Source organism: Callithrix jacchus, chromosome 6 (assembly GCF_049354715.1).
Source record: "Callithrix jacchus isolate 240 chromosome 6, calJac240_pri, whole genome shotgun sequence".
Taxonomy (NCBI): Eukaryota; Metazoa; Chordata; class Mammalia; order Primates; family Cebidae; genus Callithrix; species Callithrix jacchus.
The window spans coordinates 123858101-123880434 of record NC_133507.1 but is presented as its reverse complement, the minus strand read 5'-3'; the positions used below and the strand labels follow the sequence as shown (position 1 = coordinate 123880434).

The following is a 22334-nucleotide window of genomic DNA, read 5'->3' as shown; positions in this document are numbered from 1 at the left end:
TTGGCTATACAGGGTCTTCTTTGATTCTGCATGAAATTAAAAATGTTTTTTTCTAATTCTGTAAAGAATGTCAATGATAGTTTGATGGGAATAGCATTGAATCTTTGAATTACTTTGGGCAGTATGGCCATTTTCATGAAATTATTTATTTATTTAACAAAACAACTTCCTAAATCTATGTAGAAATTTTAAAATTAAAAATATTTTTATTGTCACAGTATTACTTTTGAAAAGAACTATCTGATTATATAATTACAGGATATTGTTTCCTGACAAGATACTCAAAATAAAATATGAAACAAGCATTAACAGAGATATCCGCCAAAGCTAGTAACAACAGTTACAAGATGCCAGATGAACATCTTGTAAATTCTTCTGTCTGGAAAAGAAATGTGATTAACCCATCTTCATTTAGGAAAGTTTCTTTGGAAAACCTCTTTCAGTAAGAGGTGGGCAAGAAGACAAAGGTAACAAGGCCTCTAATCAATGACCATTAGTTTTATTCCCTGATAACCCTGCTGTCTGATATAAAACTTAGTGTTAAATCTGTATTTCTCCTTTTATTACTGCTCCCCTTTAAAACTTAAAAAAAAGCATAATACAACAAGAATCCTTGGCAAACACAAGAAATTTGTGATTTAAAAAGGCCAAGGGGAAGCTCCATGCAGAAGTGCTGAGAGAGCATGTCTCCACTGCTCAGTTAGTATTGGGTCCTCACAGGTAACACAGAACACAGCAACCTACCTCATGGCTTTAAGAATAAAATGGCAGGAAATCTGGTATGGTACCTGGCCTCTAAAACATAAATGCTCAGAAAACAGTAGCTGCAATTTTTATTTTGTATTTTTCCTATTATGTATTGTATTCTTAAAATATTTATCTTTTCACATTTTTCAAGTGTCACTTATTTTCTTTCACATATAATGTCTCCCAATTTTTCCCTTTTTATAAGTCTCTCTGTTCCCACATTCCCCACAGCCTCAAGCTTCTATATTACTTATTCCCTTTACTTCCATCTCTTCTTTCTGTTCCCTTTTCCAATCTCAGCATCTACTACCAAAAGAAAGAAAAATCTTAAATTTGGGTGTTCTGTAAGTTTTATAGAGAAAATTTATATAATTTTTAAAAACCCAACTTATATTTTTGAACCATTCTCCATAGTGTAGATCTTTGGCACACTGATATGCAATTTTCATAACTTTTTTTTTTCAGACAGAGTCTCGGTCTGTCTCCCAGGCTGAAGTGCAGTGGCACAATCTCGGCTGAGATACAGTTGAGCTATACACTTCAAGTAACAGAGTGATCTGTGAAGAATTATGCAATTTTTAGAAGGTGAATTGTAAAATAATTTTGGAAATTTGCAAACAGAAAATTATGGGACTAAAGCTTGACCTGTATGTCTTCAAGGGTTTAGCCCTTACTATACAATTTGATTCTCCCTTTTCTCAAATATAGACACTTTATATGTGCAGAGAGAAACCTACACACCTAATTTCTCAACATTTTCTGTTCTACCTACTGAAACAAGTTTCATATACCCCAGATATTTCACAAAAGCACGAAGTTATAGAGCACTCTTCTTTCGTCTCTTACTGTTAATTCAACCAAAAGCCCAATACATGCATATAAAACAGGCATACACATTTATTTATATTTCACCCAGCAAAAAAAAAGACTATCTTCCAAAAATATCAGAAGCAAGTTACTCCTGGGAATAGAGATGGTATTTTTTTCTTTTGGATTATTTTTCTACAATTAACCTGAAGAGAGAAACTATGTCTTATTAATCTCTTTAGTGCCACTGCCAAGCACACAGCCTAGAACATACAAGATGCTTGTTCAACAAGGCTGGTATATGGATGTGTGCATCCCCTCAAAATCATGTTGAAGCCCTGCCAATGTGGCTGTATGTGGACATGGGGCATCTAAGGCAGTAGTTTTGTTTTGTTTTTGTTGTTGTTCTTGTTTGAGACAGGGTCTCCACTTGTTGCCCAAGCTATGCAGTGGCATGATCTTGGCTCACTACAACCTCTGCGCCTCCCGGGCTCTGGTGATCCTCCCACCTCAACCTCCCAATTAGGGATTACAGGTGCATGTCACCATGCCTGGCTAATTTTTGTGTTTTTTTTTTTTTGGTAGAGACAGGGTTTCACCATGTTGCCCAGGCTGGTCTCAAACTCCTGGGCTCAAGCAATCAGATGGCCTCTGCCTCCCAAAGTGCTGAGATTACAAACACAAGCCACTATGCCCAGTCCAACAGGACACCAAAGAGATCCCTCCCATCCGCATGCACACAAAGAAGAACTCATATAAGCACACAGCAAGAAGGGAGCTGTCTGCAACCCAAGGGGAGAACCCTTAACCAAATAACCCTGCTGGCACCTTGATCTTGAACTTAAGAGTCTCCAGAACTGGAAGGTAAATTTCTGTTGTGTAAAGTCACCTAGTCTATGTATAAATACTTTGTTACAGTAGCCTGATGAGACTAATACACTCACCTTTAGTTTCTTCATTTCTATAGTTTTCAATAGACTTAAGAATGTATTTAAAACATAAGCCAGAGATATAGTGATCCAGAGAACTTGAATATGTCCATAAAGTCTTCCCTGAGAAACTATTTTTAACTGTCATCTTTTTAAATTTAAATAATCTTAAAAATATAATTAGTGACAGGTCTCACTATGTTGCCCAGGCTGGTCTCGAACTCCTGGCCTCAAGTGATCCTCCCAGTCTTGGCCTCCCAAAGTGCTGGGATATAAATGTGAGTCACTGTGCCTGGCCTGGCACTGTTTTATTGCAAAAGTAAAAAAATATTCACTGAAGAAAGAAAAATAAATACATGTAAATTACCAGAGGTAACAACTATTAATAATTTTATAAAAACTATCTAGTCCTTTTTCTTAAATATATGTATACAAAAAGAAAGAGATTGTACCTAGTGCTCTGAACCCAGTGCACTTTTTTTTAAACATCATACTATATCTGTAACTTAGCTCTATGCTTTAAAATGTTTAACCAAATTATTTTTATAGCTGCATAGAATTTCATTTTGTGAGTGCATTACATAAGAAATCAATGCTCTTTAAACAAATAATTTTCAATTTTTTCACTATTACAGAACCATACCATCATGAACATCCTCTTAGAATTATTTGCACACATGTGTAACTACTTCTTTAGAATAAATTCCTGGGGTGGGGAAACTATTGGCACAAAGGATAGGAAAGATTTTTCAGGACTTTGATTTATAATGCCAAACTGACCAGTAAAATATTTTTACTCTTTATATTTTTATCTGTACTCTATGAATATATATGTTTCACAAACCTCTCTAAACTGGATTTTTTCTAAAACTTTCCTAAGTTTTTCATATACCTGTTGGACATTTATGTCTTTTGAGAAATGTCTAGTCAGACTGCCCACTTTTTAACAGGATCACTTGTTGGGTTTGTTTGCTATTCAGTTCCTTAAATATTCTGGATATTAGTTCCTTGTTGGATGAATAGTTTGCAAATGTTTTCCTCCATTCAACAGGTTATCTCTTCTCTCTGTTGTTTCCTTTGCTGTATAGAAGCTTTTTTATTTAATATAGTCTCATTTGTATATATTTATTGTTACCTAGGCTTTTGTAGTCCTAGACATAAAATCTTTGCCTAGACCAATATGCTGAAACATTTCCCATTCAGTCCTGGGCTTTTCTTTGTTGGGACACTTTATATTACTGATTCAATCTCATAACCAGTAACATGGTTTGTTCAGGTTTTCTACTTCTTCCTGGTTCAATTTTGGTAAGCTGTATGTGTCCATGAAATTACTCATTTCCTCTAGGTTTTCCAATTTGTTAGTATATAGTTGTTCATACTTATCTTTAATAATCTTTCATCTAATAATTTTAGATTTGTTCTTGGTTTTCTAGTTCCTTGAGGTACACTCTTCAGATTGTTTATTTGAAATCTTTTTTTTTTTAATGTAGGCATTTATTGGTATAAACTGTCCCCTTATATAAGAATAAGCAATTCTTATACTGTATCTCATACGTTTTGGTATGTTGTACTTCCATTTTCATTTGCTTCAAGAAATTTTATTTCCTTCTTAATTTCTTTATTGACCAATGGTTATTCGGGAGCATGTTGTTTAACTTCCATGTATCCATGTTTCCAAATTTCCTCAGTATTCATTTCTAGATATAGTCTGTGATATGAGAAGATATTTGATAATTTCCATTTTTAAAAATTCATTGAGATTTGTTTTGTGGCCTAATATACGGTCTATCCTGGAGAATGTTCCATGTGCTGCTACGTATTTGTGTATTCTGGAGCTATTGGATGAAAAGTTCTGCAAATGTCTATTGGTTCAATTTGATCTATAGCGCAGATTAAGTGCAGTATTTCTTTGTTGACTTTCTATACAAACGATCTGTTTGGTGCTGAAAGTGAGGTGTTGAAGTCTCCAACTATTATTGCATTGGGGTCTACGTCTCTCCTTAAGCTCTAACACTATTTGCATTATACACTAGGTGCTCTGGTGTAAGGTGCATATATATTTACAACTGTTATATCCACTTGCTGACCTGATTCCTTTATCATTACATATAATAACCTTCTTTGTCTTTTTGTTTTTTGACTTGATGTCTATTTTGTGTGATATGAATACAGCTAATCCTGCATACTTATGGTTTCCATTTGTATGGAATAGCCTGTTCCATCCCTTCACTTTCAATCAATATGTGTTTTTGCAGGGGAAGTGGGTTTCTGCAGGCAGCATACGAATGAGTCTTATTTTATTATCCATTCAGCCAGTCTAAATCTTCTAATTAAAGCCATTTACATTTAAGGTTGTTATTGATAGGCGAGAATTTAATCCTATCAGTCACTTTAATTGTTTTCTGATTGTTTTGTATACCCTTTGTTCCTTTCTTCCTCTTTTATTATTTAACTTTACAATTTGGTGGGTTTCCTGTAGTGATATTTGACTCCTTTCTCTTTCTCATTTATTTCTGCTCAACGAGTGAATTTTATGTCTGTGTGTTTTTATGATGGTATTCTCTTTTCACTTCCAGATGTAGGACTCGCTTAATAATTACCTCAGTTCTTTCCTGACTGGAAAGTACTTATTTTGCTTTTTTTTGAAAGTGTCTCACTCTGTCACTCAAGCTGGAGTACAGTAGCACAATCTCCACTCCCTGTAACCTCTGCCTCCTGGGTTCAAGAGATTCTAGTGCCTCAGCCACACGAGTAGCTGGGACTAAAGGTGTGCACCACCACACCCAGTTAATTTTTGTGACTTTAGTAGAGACACGGTTTCACCATGTTGGTCAGTTTGGTCTCGAACTCCTGACCTCAAGTGATCCTCCTGCCTCAGCCTACCAGAGTGCTAGGAGTACAGGTATGAGCCACCATTCCTGGCCTCTCTCTCTCTCTCTTTTTTTTTTTTTTTTTAAGATGGAGTCTCACTCTATCATCCAGGCTGGAGTGCAGTGGCACATCTCAGCTCACACAACCTCTGCCTCCCAGGTTCAAGGGATTCTCCTGTCTCAGACTCCTGAGTAGCTGGGATTACAGGTATCTGCCACCATGCCCAGCTAATTTTTTTTTTTTTTTTTTGTATTTTTAGTAGAGATGGAGTTTTGTCATGTTCGCCAGACTGATCTCAAACTCCTGACCTCGGGTGATCCGCCTGCCTTGGCCTCCCAAAGTGCTGGGATTATAGGCATGAGCCACCATGCCCGGCCAACTCTCCTTCATTTTTGAAGGCTATTTTTCTTGGCTAGCAGTCTTTTTTCTTTCAGCACTTTGAATATATCATCCCATTCTCTCCCAGCCTGTAAAGTTTTGGCTGGAAAAACTCACTATTAGTCTGATGGTCTTATCACTGGGATGTTTGTTTCTCCAAACCTCATGTTGAAATCTGATGCCCAATATTGAAGGTATAGCCTAATAGAAAGTGTTTGGCATATGGAGGCAGATGTCTCATGAATAGATTAATGCCTTCTCTAGGGAAGAAGTAAATTCACTACATTAGTTCTTGCAATAGCTGCTGGTTAAAAAGAATCTGGCACCACTCCTCTGTCTCTCTTGTTTCCTCCCTTGACATATTATCTCTGCACACACTGGCTCTCCTTCACCTTCCGCCATGAGTAGTTGCAGTCTGAGGTTCTCTACAGTCTACAGAACCACAAGCCAAATAAAACCCTTACCTTTATAAATTACCCAGCTTTGGGTATTCTTTTACAGAAACAGAAATGAACTAAGACAGATGGGAATTCTCTTAAATGTGACTTGAGACTATTCTCTTGTTTTTTTGAATTCTGTCTTTGACTTCTGACATCTGACTATAATATGCCTTGGAGAAGACCTTTTTGGGTTTATCTGTGTTCTCTTATGTGTCAGAGTTTCTCTGATGTCATTATTTTTAACTATTTTTCAGGAATTTCATCAATTTCCTTTTCTTTGAGATCTGTTACTGAAGAATTACTGGGCTCCTTCGGAGGTGTCATGGTTCCTTGCTTTTCTACTTTTCTTGTATCCTTGTATTAATACTTGTACATTTAGTATACAGACACTTCCTTCCTCCAGTTTTTTTAATTGGCTTTCATAGGGAAAGCCTTTTTCCTATAGATTTATCTATTGCGTTTCATGGGTAGCTTTGTCTTTGATTCTGGGTGGGTGCAATAGTGTAGTCTCTGTATTATTTCTTTGGCTATAATCAGCAACAGTGGTGTCTTTGAGTTTCTCAGCAGCTTAGGCTGCAGTTGTTAGTGAAGGCTGTGGTAAGGCTTTGCAGGGTATAGGAATATGAGCCGGGCCAGTCCTAAGGCATCAGTGTTAGTGGCAGTGGGCCTGGTGTGCTGGTCCTTAGACCCCTGGGTGGCATACACAAGCACTAGTAGTGGTGGGTACAGGTAAGGTGGTCCTTGGGCTTACATGTGGCATGCTCAGGTGCCAGTGGTGGGCTGGGCAGGTAGGTCCTCAGGCCTCTGGGCAGTGTATGCAGTATTGGCAGTGCAGTAGCAATGGTGGATTGAGTAGATCAGTCTCCAGGCCTCCATGTGGTCTGTGTGACTGACTGGCAGCAGCAGGCTGCACAGGCCAATCCTCAGAGCCCCAGGAGGGCAAGGCTATCCTTATGCCACTGGAGGGTACGTGCAAGCAGCATGTAGCAGCATGTCCCTCGATTTTTGAGAGTTTTTTTTTTTTCCTCTGAGATGGAATCTTGTTCTGTTGTCCTGGCTGGAGTGCAGTGGCATGATCTCGGCTAACTGCAGCCTCCACCTCCCAGGTTCAAGCAATTCTCCTGCCTCAGCCCCGCTAGTAGCTGGGATTACAGGCACGCGCCACCTTGCCCAGCTAATTTTTGTATCTTTAGTAAAGATGGGGTTTCACCACATTGGCCAGTCTGATCTCGAACTTCCTGACCTCAGGTGATTCACCCGCCTCGGCCTCCCAAAGTGCTGGGATTACAGCCCTGAGCCGCTGCACCCAGCTGAGAGTTCTTTATATTAGGGTTATTAGCCTTTTGCGTCTGGGGTGTATATTGTGAAAATTTTCTGTTTTTCAGTTTTTATACTTGGTTTGTAATGTTTTCTGCCATACAAAAATGTTTACATGAACGTATCAACCTTTTGTTCATTATGAATTTTGAGTCAAAGAAATCTTTTCTGCTGAGATTACAGAATAATTCACTAATGTCTTCTCCCAATACTTATATGGTTTTGTTTACATTTAGATCCCTAATCCATTTAGAGGTTTTGCATATGATGTGGTCTAATTCTTTTTGTAAATGGCTACCAGTTGTCCCAGTGCTAGTAATTTAAAAGTTCATTTCTGACCAGTGATTTGAGATGCCTTTACCGTACAGTAAATTTCTTTATGTACTTGGGTCAGTTTTTGGGCTTTCTAGTCTATTCCTCTGATGAATTTGTCAATTCCTGTATCAGTAGCACACTGCTTTACTTGTAAAGGCTTTATAGCATGTTTTGATATCTGGTAAGGCTAGCTGCCCTCATAGTTTTTCCTTTTCACAGCTTTCCTGGTTATACTCACATATTTACTTTTCCCTTTGAGCTTTAGATAGCAAGTTTTTTTTTTTTTTTTTTTTTTTTAAGCAACAACTTTTCCAATGCTGTAAAGAAGCTTACTGATATTTTTATTGGGATTGTGTTAAATTTAAAAATTAAATTAGAAAGTATATTAACTCATGCGATCCAAGAATAAAACATTTTACATTTGTGCAGGTCTACTCTGTATCTTTCACAAGTGTTTTTAATTTTCGCCATGTAGATTGCGCAGTACTTATTAACTTCATTCTTAAGTATTTAGTTGTTTTTACCGCTATACTACAAACTGGGGTTTATTTTCCATTATGTCTTCTAATTGGTTGCTGTTTGTATATATAATTGGTATTGATTTTAGCTTACTAATGCTACGGACTGCAATCATATACAAATTTTTCATTGGTTTTATTGATTCTCAGAGGTTTTCCAGATATACTATCATATTATCTGAAAGAGAGTTTTATTTCTTCATCACCAATTCTAATGGCTCTAACTGACTTCTCTTTTCTAATTGTATTAGCTACTACTACTAGTACAATGTAAACAAAAGTAGGGATGATAAGAATCCTTGTCTTGTTCCTGATCGTAGTGGAAATATCTCTCATGTTTCCCCATTAAATAGTATGGGATCTTAAGGTAAAGAGAGGTGCATGTATGTGTGTGATCATATTAAGAAAGTATTCCTTAAAGTTCTTAAATATCTCTAACATAAATGGTATTTCCCAGAGGCTTTTTTTTTTTTTTGTATCAATGTAGATAATCATATGATTCTTTTTGTAACTAGAAAAAATTTAAAGGAGGTAGTCAAATGACCTCTATGGCCATTAAATTACCAAGCTTCAAGCTCATAAATATCTTCTATGTACAACTCCCCAATATGAACAAGCTATGAAATTCACTGTAAGGTAAAAGAATGTCATATATGGCTCAATAGCTACAGACCATCTAAAGGTTAAAGAATATTTACCAAAACCAATTCTTTTATATTTAGAATAGTTTTTTTTTGTTGTTTTTGTTTTTTTTAAGAAAGAAAGGGGAAAAAAAGGAGTGAAGGAGAGGAAGAAAGAGAAAGAAAAAGAGGGAGAGAGAACAGGAATGTAGGTTTATTCTAAAAATGGGTATTAATAATGGCCGATCAATATTTTGTGTATTTAAGGTGGAGAATGTATATTTTGTGTATTCAAAGTGGAGAGCTCTATAAATATTTATTGAGTTTACTTATTCTGGATCTGAGTTCAAGTCCTGGATATCCTTATTAATTTTCTGTCTCGTTGAGTCTAAATCTCTTTATGAGTCTTATGTATCTGGGTGTTAGGTTCATTAGCTCTTATTGTTGCATTGATCCTTTTACCACTATATCTTTGTTGCTTTGAAATCTATTTTATCAGATGCAAGAATTGCAACTCCTGCTTTTTATTTATTCATTTATTTTTGCTCTCCATTTGGTTGGTAAATCTTTCTCCAACCCTTTGTTTTAAGTCTTTGTGTGTATCTTTGGATGTGAGATGGGTCTGGATGTAGCATACCATTAGGTTTTGGCTGTATCTTTTGACTGGGGGATTTAGTCAACTTAAATTTAGGGTTACTGACATTTGATGTTAACTGTCTATTTTAGCCTTTCTAAAAATATACCAAAAAGTAAACAGCATCAACATAAAGAAGAATTTACATCAACGAATGGATATATTTAGAATAGTTGATCTTCCATACTTCTTTCCTGCAATAACTAGGCAGCAGCTAGTAAATGCAGAAAAGTCTTAATATATTAAATTTTGCTCCATAAACTATAAAATAAGCACAAATACACTATATAGTCATAATGCAAAGTCCCCACTATATTCTAGAATTCAATAACTGTATATTAAAAAGTATCAGATCTTGTATTACTAAAGTGTTAGTCATGATAAAAATTAAATGCTTTTTTTTTTAATGAGAATGTATCAAAGTACTTTCTAACCCACAAAATATAAACTTATATAATGCTAGCCACTTTGTATTGAGCATATTCTAAATTCTGGGACTAGTACTAGAAACTTTACATATACAGTCTTATCTCTTACTTTTTAACACAACCCCACAGTTGTTATAATTACATTCAATGTATACATGAGTTCAGAGAACCACAAAAAAGGTTGAGTGATTTGTTAAAGGGGCAGAGTCTGAATTCAACCCAATATTACTTCCAAACAGAGGTTTTACTTTTCCTTCCTACTCAGAGCTAACACAGCAGCATTATTTAAACATCCTTAAGAATGGTGGGGAGGAATCAATAAATAACCTGCTTTGACAAAACACCCTCATAAAATCTATGCTTGCATTTTAGAACCTCTGAGTTTCACACATTGTTTTGACACATCAAGTGTAAGGTGAAAAATAATAAATTTTGAGAACCAGGAATATGATATGCTATCCCATCCAAACTTACATTTTTAAATTCCATTCAACTCATATTTCCAAGCATATAAACAAATCACAAATAACATGAAATAGGAAAAAAACACAGACTTCCTTTGCTTTTGGAAAACAGCTGAGAAAAAACAAAATTCTTTTCAGAAATACAGAAAAAAAATTGTTTTTGTAGTGTAGTAAATATGCCCTCCTTAGGCATTAAAACACTTTTCTGTTTATAACCTTAATGCAGCCATATTTTTACTCTTTATAAAAATGAAGTCTCTCAATAAAAACAGTATCACACTCACTAAAAAATGTAGTTATACACACCAATTTCTAACATCTTAGATTATTCTGCACAATCAATTTTAATCATTGGAATGAATAACTGTTAAAAAAAGCCGTAAGGTGCAGTTTTGGCCCCACGCCTTCTCCCCACTATCCCCGCCCCCCGCCCGCTCCGCCCTTTCTCCCCTCACCCGTCTTTTTTTTTTGTTTTAGAGGCAGAATCTCCTCTGTCGACCAGGCTAAAGTGCCGTAGTGTGATCCTGGCTCACTGGAACCTCTGCCACTTAGGTTCAAATGATACTCCTGCCTCACCATCCCGAGTAGCTGGGATTAAAGACATCTGCCACCATGCTTGGCTAATTTTTGGATTTTTACTAGAGACAGGATTTTACCACGTTGGCCAGGCTGGTCTTGAACTCCTGACCTCAAGTGATCTGCCCGCCTTAGACTCCCAAATGCTGAGATTACAGGTGTGAGCCACCATGTAAATTTAAAATTCACTTAATTTTAAATTTGTTGTCTTTTAATCTGAAAAACCATTTGGAGATGACAAGTTCATCTCAATGATATATATTAATTGTTCATCTCAATGGTATATATTAATGAAAAATGGAAAAATAACAATGATTAACAATACAAAGGCCAGATACAGTGGTTCACACCTATAATTCCAGGACTTTGGAAGGCTGAGTCTGGAGGACTGCTTGAGGACCAGACTTCAAAGACCAGGCTGGGCAACATAGGGAGACCAAGTCTCTATAAAAACTTTTAAATTATAAGCTGGGTATGGTGGCACACACCTGTAGTCCCAACTATACTTGGGAGGCTGAGGTGGGAGGATCACTTGAGCCCAGGAGGTTGAGGCTACAGTGAGCCATGGTCACTCCACTACACTCCAGCCTGAGTGACAGAGTGAGACCCTGTCAGGAAAGGAAAGGAAAAGGAGGAAAGGAGAAGGAAAGAAAAGGAGGGGAGGCGAGAAGGTCAGAGAGAAAGAAAAGAAAGCAAAATAAAGCATAGGAAAGCATAGAGTATCCATATTACGATATACCACAGGACCATTAAAAATCATGCTTTGGACAATCTCTACAATGTTAACAAAATATTAACATTCAAAGTTAGGGACAAAGAAAACAACAGAACATACTGGGGCTTTTTGTTGTTGTTTTTGAGACAGTCTCACTCTGTCATCCAGGCTGGATTGCAGTGGCACAATTTTGGCTCACTGCAACCTCTGCCTCCTGGGTTCAAGCAATTCTCCTACCTCAGCTTCCTGGGTAGCTGGAATTACAGGTGTGTGCCAACATGCTTGACTAAATTTACATCCTACCAAATTTAAAATGCCCCCAAATATTGAAAAGTTATCCCTATAGAGTGAAAGTACGTGATTCTTAATTTTTATATTTTGAAATTTTCCGAATTCTCCTAAAAGTAGTTTTCCTATCCTTTGATAATCAGAAATTCTCTATGAGTACTTCACTAATCTTAGATAACTCAGAAATATTTTTATTCAAAATAGTCTGAATTGATATCATTTTTTGATAAATTCTCCATTTCCATTAAAGATGTCCTCACTTCCACAAACGTGAGTGGAGAGAAAAAATAAAATCCTGTGATCTATTGTGATAATTATAAGTAGGTTGTTCTGATTCAAGTCTCAAAGTTGTTTCTTTGAAGACTACCTTAGATATGACATCAAAAGTAATCCCCATGAAAGAAAATAGTAACATATAGCCAAAAATATTTTTTTACGTTTGCTCTGTGAAAGACAGTAAGAGAACAAAAGACAAGTTGAGACTGGGAGAAAACAGCTGTAACTTACCCAACAAAGGACTTTTATCTAGAATGTCTAATAAGCTCTCAAAATTCAGTAGCAACAAACAAGCAAATTTTAAAATGGGCAAATAATATGAATATACATTTTACCAAACAGGATACACAGATGGCAAATAACCATAAGAAAAGATGTTCATGGCCTGGTGCAGTGGCTCACGCCTGTAATCCCAGCACTTTGAGAAGCCAAGGCAGGGAGATCACCTGAGGTCAGGAGATCGAGACCATCCTGGCTAACAAAGTGAAACTTAGTCTCTACTAAAAATACAAAAAATTAGCTGGGGCGTGGTGGCATGCGCCTGTAGTCCCAGCTACTTGGGAGGCTGAGGCAGGAGAATCGCTTGAACCTGGGTGATGGAGGTTATGGTGAGCCAAGATCGTACAATTCCACTCCAACCTGGGCAACAAGAGCAAAATACCATCTCAAAAAAAAAAAAAAAAAAAAAAAAAAGGAAATAAAAGAGGTTCATTAGGGGAATGCAAATTAAAATGAAGATGAGATGTCCTTCAACAAGAATTTAATATCAATAAATTGTGGGAAATTCATGTAATGGAATACTGTTTAGCAACTAAAAGGAATAAATTGGTTGGGTGTGGTGGCACATGCCTGTAATCCCAGCACTTTGGGAGGCCAAGGCAGGCAGATCACCTGAGGTCAGGAGTTCAAGACCAGCCTGACCAACACAGTGAAAGCCCATCTCTACAAAAATTAGCCAGGCAGGGTGGCCTGTGCTTGCAGTACCAGCTACTCAAAAGGCTGAGGCAAGAAAATGGCTTCAACCCAGGAGGTAGAGGCTCCTTTGAGGTGAGATCACTCCACTCCACTCCACTCTAGGCTATAGAGCGAGACTCCATCTCAAAAAAAAAGAAAAGGAAAAGAAAGGGAGAGATATCCAAGATGGCTGATTACTAGCAGCTCAAGATTCTAGCTCCCAGTGAAAGCACAGAGAATGAGAGGACGCCACACTTTGAGACGAATTTTTGTTGCTCACGGACTAGGAGATTCCCAGCGGAGGAGCCCCACGGGTCGCCAGTGCGACTCTTGTGGCTGGCACCCAGGCACGGCGGTTCCTGGTGCAGAATAAACAGGACTGGATCCCCTTTTGGTCGACGTCTGGAGCTCCGGGAAGGCAGAGTCACCTATTCAGCTGATTGAAAGAGGGACTCAAGGAGGAAGCCAGACCGGAGATTCCCAGGCAGAAAAGCACCACAAATCTTAACACTGCTGTTTTAGCAGGCGCAGCAGGTTGGTCAGAATACGGCACTGAGAATCAACAAGTTGGATGTCCACTCAGAGACCTAATTTGAAAGTCAGTAATTACAAAGACGACAGGTGAATATATTTACAATGATGGGAAGAAACCCATGTAAAAAGGCTGAGAATACCCAAAATCAGAATGCCTCTCCCTCTACAGGGGATCACAGTTCCTCATCAAAAAGGAACAAAGCCTGATGGAGAACGAGTGCATTCCATTAACAGAAATAGACTTCAGAAGGTGGAAAATAAGAAACTTCTGTGAGTTAAAAGAACATATTCTAGCCCAATGTAAAGAAAGTAAGAACCTTGAAAAAAAGGTTTGACAAAATCCTAACAAGAATAGACAATCTAGAGAGGAATATAAGTGAATTAATGGAACTGAAGAATACAATACAAGAACTCCGTGAAGTATGCACAGGTTTTAACAGTTGAATTGATCAAGCAGAAGAAAGGATATCAGAGGTCGAAGACCAACTTAATGAAATGAAACAAGAAGACAAGATTAGAGAAGAAAGAGTAAAAAGGAATGAGCAAAGTCTCCCAGAAATATGGGACTATGTGAAAAAACCTCATTTACATTTGATAGGTGTACCTGAATGTCATGAAGAGAATGAATCCAAACTGGAAAATATTCTTCAAGATATTATTCAGGAAAACTTTCCTAACCTAGTAAGGCAGGACAATACTCAACTCCAGGTAATACAGAGAACACCACAAAGATATTCCTCAAGGAGAGCAACCCCAAGACACATAATCGTTAGATTCACCAGGATTAAAATAAAGGAGAAAATTCTAAGGACAGCTAGAGAGAAAGGTCAGGTTACCCATAAAGGGAAGCCTATCAGACTCACAGCAGATCTCTCAGCAGAAACCCTACAAACTAGAAGAGAGTGGGGGTCAATATTCAACATCCTCAATGAAAAGAATTTTCAACCCAGAATCTCATATCCAGCCAAACTAAGCTTCATAAATGAAGGAAAAATAAAATTTTTCGTGAACAAGCAAGCACTCAGAGATTTCATCACCACCAAGCCTGCTTTACAAGAGCTTCTGAAAGAAGCACTATACACAGAAAGCAACAACCAGTATCAGTCATCCCAAAAACTTAACAAAAGGTAAAGAGTATCTCCATAATGAAGAATCTATATCAACTAATGGGCAAAATAGCCAGCTAGCATTAAAAGACAGTATTAAACTCACAAATATCAATATTAATCCTAAATTTAAATGGATTAAATGCCCCAATTAAAGACCCAGGCAAATTGAATAAAAAGTCAAAACCCATGGTTCGCTGTATCCAGATCCATCTCATAAGCAAGGACATACAAAAACTCAAAACAAAGGGTTGGTGGAAGACTGACCAATCAAATGGAGAGCAAAAAAAAAAACAGGAGTTGTAACTTTCCTCTCTGACAAAATGGACTTTAATAGTAACAAAGACTAAAAGAAATAAAGGAGGACATTACATAATGGTAAAAGGATCAATGATCATAAATATATATGCACCCAATATAGGAACACCCAGATACATAAGACAAGTTCTTAATGACTTATAAAGAGACTTGGACTCCCGCACAATAATAACGGGAGACTTTGACATCATATTGTTAATATTCGACAGATCAACGAGACAGAAAATTAACAGGGACATCTATGATTTGAACTCAGACCTGGAACAAGTAAACTCGGTGAATATTTATAGAATTCTTCACCCCAGGTCCACAGAACATACATTGTTCTCAGTATCACATTACGCCTATTTTGAAAGTGACCACATAATTGGAAATAAATCACTCTTCAGCATTTGCATAGCATTTCACAGACTTAAATGAAATATTGGTTGGCTGTTTGTTATTTTGTTCCCTTATTCCTGCCTGTCTCCGCTGTTAAGCACAATTATCGGCATAAAAGAGGTTTTTAATACGTATTTTTAGATTGCATTCCAGCCTGAGCTACAGAGCAAGACTCCTGTTCTCTCTCCTCCTTTCTTTCTTTCAAATAAAAAAAAAAAAAGAAAGAAAGAAAGAAAGACATACTAGTTATATACGAATGAATGAAAAGAAAGAGAAAGTTGGCAAATTCATCTGTAAAATCATCTGGGTCTTCGGCCTATTAAGAGTCAGGAGACTGGGTTTTTAATTAATATTCCAAATTCTAAAGTTATTAGCCTTTACAAATTTTTCATTTCTTACTCTGTCAATTTAAAATTTCTATTTCTCCAGAAATAAATCTAGTTTGTATGGGTTTTTAAGTATACATTTAAGTATACACTAATACTAGTGTATAATCATATTTTTAATTAAAATATCTTATATACAGAAAAAAAGTTACTGAAAACTACAATCAAACTATAAATTTGGCTGGGCATAGTGGCTCATGCCTGTAATTCCAACACTTTGAGAAACTGAGGTGGGCGAATCACTTGAAGCCAGGAGTTAGAGACCAGCCTGGGCAACAAAGACAGACCCCCATCTCTACAAAAAAAATATATATATATATCAGCCAGGATGGTGGTGCACACATATAGTCTTATCTACTCAGGAGGCTGAGGTAGGAGGATCATATAAACCTAGAAGGTCGAGGCTGCAGTGGGCCATGATCACCCAAATGTACTCCAGCCTGGATGATAGAGTAAGGCCCTGTCTCAAAACAAACAAACAAAACAAACTAACAAAAACCTATAAATCTTGAAATTAAATTTGTTCCAAGTATTAACATTTTGGGGCAAAATCAGTTTGAAATATTGTATAGCTTTACCCATACTTTCTATTGCAAACAATCTACATATTTAACAATCAGACATTATCAAGCTATAAAAGGGGTTGGCATGCCTTCTCTGTAAAGGACCAGTCAGTCAGTATTTTAGGCTTTGTGAACCAGAAAGTCTCTGTTTCAACTACTCAACTTTAGTAGTCTCTCAGTATCTGTGGAAGATTGGTTCCAGGACCCCCCTGCAAATATCAAAACCCACAGATGCTCAAGTCCCTTACATAAAATGGCATGGTAATTGCATGTGATTTAGGAACATCCTCCTATATATTTAAAATAATCTCTAGATTACTTATAATACCTAAAACAATGTGAATACTATGTAAATAGTTGTTACACTGTTATTATTTTCTTATTTCTATTTATGTTTTAAAATGTATTTATACATATTCCATTATATTTTTCCACAAATATGTTTGATCCATGGTTGATTCAATCTACAAATCCAAAACCTGCAGATACAGAGAGTCAAATACATATTTTTATAGCATGAAAAGGAGCCATAGACAATATATAAAAAAATGAGAATGGCTGTTTTCTAATAAAACCTTATATACAGAAACACATGGTGGGCCGTTCTTGGCTTCCAGGCCACAGTTTGCCAACTCAAGTATTAAAAAACAATCCAAGAGTCACAGAACTAACCCTTCAGTTTCCCTCTACCTTCCAGGTCCTGCTGCCTTACTGTTAACATAGTAAGTTGAATCTAGCCTTCCTTATTCCCAAAGCTTCACTTCTGGGACTTTAAAGATCCTGAAGGACCTGAAATAAACTTGCTTTCTCCTTGCCAGGAGATCTCATCCAATTTCAATTCAGTTAGAGAGAAGTGCTCCTTGGATTAGCCACTGAAGAGCAATTCATGCGCTCTACTAAAAAAAAATCAAAGCAAGTAAAGGTTTGTCTCTATCAAAAGACTTCCATGAGACAGGTATTATTATCCCCATCTTCACATGAGAAAATTGAGACTTAGAAAGGGTAAGTTATTCAGCCAGGGTCTGATCCATACCCAATGCCTGATTTTCTATATCATTCTGCCACCAATATATTGAATTGATAAAGACGAAAATATGGTAAATCAAAACAGATAAGTAGCTATGTCAACTTAGATCACTAAAGGAAATTATTTTGTCAATTTAATATTGTTTTCTTATAAAGACTGTGAATCAGTATTTAAATCACTGTTTCAAATATGTTTTTGAGCATTTTTGTCCTACACAATTACCAATTAAGCAACAAATCACCAGAAAAACAACAAATTCCTTTTCTGGATTTTGTGGTATTGGTACTCTTACCTGACACTGGTTAATAGCTGCATGGTTGCCATGGAATGGAGACTGTCTTTCTTTATCTCGATGATGCCGACTACTGTGTTTACTTCTCTGCAACTGCTGGCGTAATTTTGCAATCTGAAAAGGCAAAAACAGCAAGTACACCGGAGTGTTTTCCACACGAAATAAAAACCCATCCTTGCTTAGTAAGAACCAGTAAAACTCACCCTTAGTAAGTCCTTTGAATTTTTGAACCATATCACAAAGTCTCATTTTTTTGTTCGTAATTTTATACGTACACATGTACGTATGCATATATGTTCCAACACTGTTCTCAGCCTTCAAGCTTCCCAAGCACTACACAAATAAAGTTTTCAGCACTTAGAATAAATTACATTACAGTTTTCTTGAGGAATTCAAAAAATAACAATCATTCTCATTGCCCTTACCGTAAGTTTTTCTTTCAACTTAGATTTCTTTACTGAACATCTAACTTTCAACAGCTCCAAAAATTAGGCAGTATTTAAAAATCAACTCAAGCCATAAAATATATTCACAGATATCATCTTTAAATAACAAATGCAATTCCAGTTAATATCACATACTATCCTTTGACTGAATTTTTGTATTTCTACATTATATATGAAATCAAAATGTCATTAAATAGCAACACATAAAATGGTAATCATAGCATAGAGCCATAATCATCCTGGTTATAGTGAGTACTGAATTTCAGAAATACCACCACATATAGAAAAATAATAAATGTGACCAGGCACAGTGGCTCATGCCTGTAATCCCAGCACTTTGGGAGGTCAAGGCAGGCAGATTGCTTGAGGTCTGGAGTTAGAGATGAGCCTGGACAACATGGAGAAACCCTGTCTCTACTGAAAACACAAAAATTGGCTGGGCATAGTGGCACACGCCTACAGTCCCAGCTACTCGGGAGGCTGAGGCATGAGAATTGCTTGAGCCTGGGAGGCAAGGCCTGCAGTGAGCCAAGATCACATCACTGAACTCCAACCTGGACAACAGAGCAAGACTCCACCTCAAAAATAAATAAATAAATAGATAAAATGTGAATTTGTTGTATTGTTACAATTTGTAAATCTGGTGTTTATATTATGTTGACATGTATGAAGGTTTCCAAAAAAAGACAAAAATACATAATCAAGTGATAAATGAATATCCCTACTCTAATCTTTATGAAATCAACACAGTAATTGTTTTGCTGTTATTTCACAACCCAAAGAGAAAAAAGAAATCAATGGAAAATGACAAATCCTTGCTGTCCCAATATCAAGGAAATAGCCAACAAAAGGATCGTATTTCCACACCCACTACCCTAGAACCATTTTTCTGACCTCCTTAAGTTGATCTGTACTGCCCCAAGATGCTGAGCGCTTGTGAGACCCTTTCTTCTTTTCAGCATATTCTTCAGCCCATGCACTCTCTGTCTGTAATGAAAAAAGAGGTGAAGTGAACTTTAACAAAAATCATTTCAAAATAATGTATACCATATTTTTCTATTATAAAACACATTTCCATTACAGAAAAATTAGATATTAAAAATAATTAAAATAACACAAATTACCCAAAATTGTCTTAGCACCAGTTACTTAACTGGTATTAATTACAATTAATATTTTAGCATACTTCATTTTTATTGCTAATAAAAATTAACATTTTTACATAATTATAATTTTACTACAAATAAAGCATTTATGGAACAAAGTTAACAATATATAGTAACTGTACTTACTATAGTTAACTAACATATCATAGCTAATGATGTTATTATTATTAGTATGCTAACATTCTTGTGTTCTGACGTGCTACACACTGCGCTTTCATATGCTTTATCTGACGTAACACTGTAAGTTGCCTAAGGTCTTATGCTAGAAGTGGCAAAGCCAAGAAATAAATCTAAGACTCCAGAGCTCATACTATTAACTTCTATATTATGTCTAGTCTTGCCTTAAGTATCTGCAGAGAATAGCTTCAAAAACGTTAAACCTTAAGTAGTTATACCAAACCCAGAATTTTAAAAGAGTGTATTGGCAAAGAAAATACAAATGAGTTCCTAGCACATGAAACTATGCTCAACCTCACCCCTAAGGAGAGAGAGCAATGTAAGATTGAGCAATTTGCTAATATAAACTCTCTTATATTGTTAATGGGAGTGTACAGTCTTTATGGGGGGAGATTCGGTACCCGCTGTCAAAGTTATAAATGCACAAATAAGCAACCCCTTATTTAGTAATTTATCCTGCACAAATACCAAATGCACATCTTTATGTACAAAATGACTTGCATATTATTCCTTGTAGCAGGGTTCTTACAAGTAACACTGAAACAATGTAAATAAGTTAGATTTATTCAGGCTTGGCTAAATAAATTACAGTATACCTTTATAACAGAGTACTGTGCAGCTATAAAAAAAATAAGGAAATTCACAATATACAGATATGAAATAATCTCCATGATAAACTGTTAAGTGAAAAACCTCAAGGCTTAGTACAGTGTGTATAGTAATTGCCTTTATATGGGACTGTGAAAAATAATGTATGTGTATGTAAATTGTATTTGGAAGAAAATACATGGTAACAAAGAAAACTGATACCAGTGGCAATCTCTGAGGAGAAAGAGCCTTAGTGTATCCCCTTCTGTACTTTTCAATTTTGCACTAGATGAATGGATAGCTTCTTCAAAATAATAAAAAAAATACCAAAAAACACTGTCCACAGTTTGAATATCCTTTGCACCATTAACATAAATTACTAATTATAAAATGGTCTAGTTTCAAATGGAGAAGAAAAGAGAAAGTTTTCAAAAATAAAGAAACTGTGATTCTAATTAATCATGTCCCACGTCTGGATCTCATCCTTATAGCTAAAAGGACTCCATTCTGATGAGGAGCCTTAAATACACTGAATCAAAAGGAAGGGCTACAATTTGGTCAACTTCCCATCACCACTCTATGCCCTGTTTCACCCTAAACTCCAGTTTCACACTGAGGTTACCAACTGATATCACACATCCCAGAGGTGACCCCTGCTGTACTTATAATGTCTCATATTAGGGTCCACAGGCTTTTTAAGTCCACTGTTAAAAAACCTGTCACAAGGATTAACATATAAATAGGACCAAAGAGCATAAAGTCAAAATCAAAAACCAAAATCAAAGTAATAATCTTAACACTACAAAATTTAAAATCTTAGCAAATGAATTCCTTTTTCGTTTTAAACTTTTAAGTTCAAAGGTACTTGTAATGATTATACAGGTGAACAGGTAAACTCGTGTCATGGGGTTTGTTGTACAGCTATTTCATCACCCAGGTGCTAAGTCTAGTACTCATTAACTACTTTCCCTGATCCTCTCCCTCCTCCCACCCTCCACTCTCTAGAAGACCCCACCATCTGCTGTTCCACTCTATGTGTCCATGTGCTCTCATCATGGCTCCCATTTATAAGTGAGATCATGCAGTATTTTGTTTTCTATTCCTGTATTAGTTTGCTAAGGATAATGGCCTCTAGCTCCAACTGCGTCCCTGCAAAGGACATGATCTCGTTTATTTTTATGGCTGCATAGCAGTCCATTGCGTATGTATCACATTTTCCTTATCCAGTCTACTGTTGATGGGCATTGAAGTTGATTCCATGTCTCTTCTATTGTGAATAAGCAGCATAGTATGCATGGTCCAGAAGCACGTATGTTGGTGTTAAACAAACATGTTTAAGTTTCAGATCAGTTAAATAACATTTTGGGGCCAGGCATGGTGGCTCATGCCTGTAATCCCAGCACCTTGGGAGGCCAAAGGTCAGGAGTTTGAGATCAGCCTGGTCAACATAATGAAACCCCATCTCTACTAAAAATACAAAAAATTCGCTGGACATAGTAGTGGGTGCCTGTAATCCAGGTACTTGGGCGGCTGAGGCAGGAGAATCACTTGAATGCAGGAGGCGGAGGTTGCAGTGAGCCAAGATCATGCCACTGCACTCCAGCCCAGGTAACAGTGCAAGACTCCATCTCAAAAACAAACATTTTTGTATCTTAGGCAAGATGCTTCTCCTATATGAATTTTTAAATTCCTCATTTATAAGAATAATGTTAGGCCAGGCACAGTTGCTCTTGCTAGTAATCCCAGTGCTTTGAGAGGCCAAGGCTAGAGGATCCCACGGTTCAAGACCAGCCTGGGCAATGTAGGAAGACTTCGTCTCTACAAAAAAATTTTTAAATTAGCTGGGCATCGTGGCTCATGATTGTAGTCCCAACTACTCGAAAGGTTGAGGTGGAGGATTGTTTGAGCCTGCGAGGTTGAGGCTGCAGTGAGCTATGCTTCCTCCACTGCACTCCAGCCTGGGTGATAGAGCGAGACCCTGTCTCCAACGAAAAAAAGAAAGAAAAAGGAAAAGGAATAATGTCATCTACCTACTAAAATTATAAGGTAATTAAAGGAGTTAGTATATGTGAA

At 36.7% G+C, this 22334-nt stretch overlaps 1 protein-coding gene across 2 annotated transcripts in view; it reads right to left on the bottom strand.

Moving 5' to 3' along the window:
- FAM117B (family with sequence similarity 117 member B) overlaps positions 1-22334 on the bottom strand; it is a 158920-nt gene that overhangs the window by 57598 nt on the left and 78988 nt on the right. For both annotated transcript variants that reach the window (XM_054257804.2, XM_035305334.3), the window contains exons 3-4: positions 19225-19317; positions 17885-17998 (exon numbers count right to left, since the gene is read on the bottom strand). In XM_054257804.2, the coding sequence (XP_054113779.2) occupies positions 17885-17998; positions 19225-19317 (207 nt within the window). The remainder of the gene's footprint in view (positions 1-17884; positions 17999-19224; positions 19318-22334) is intronic.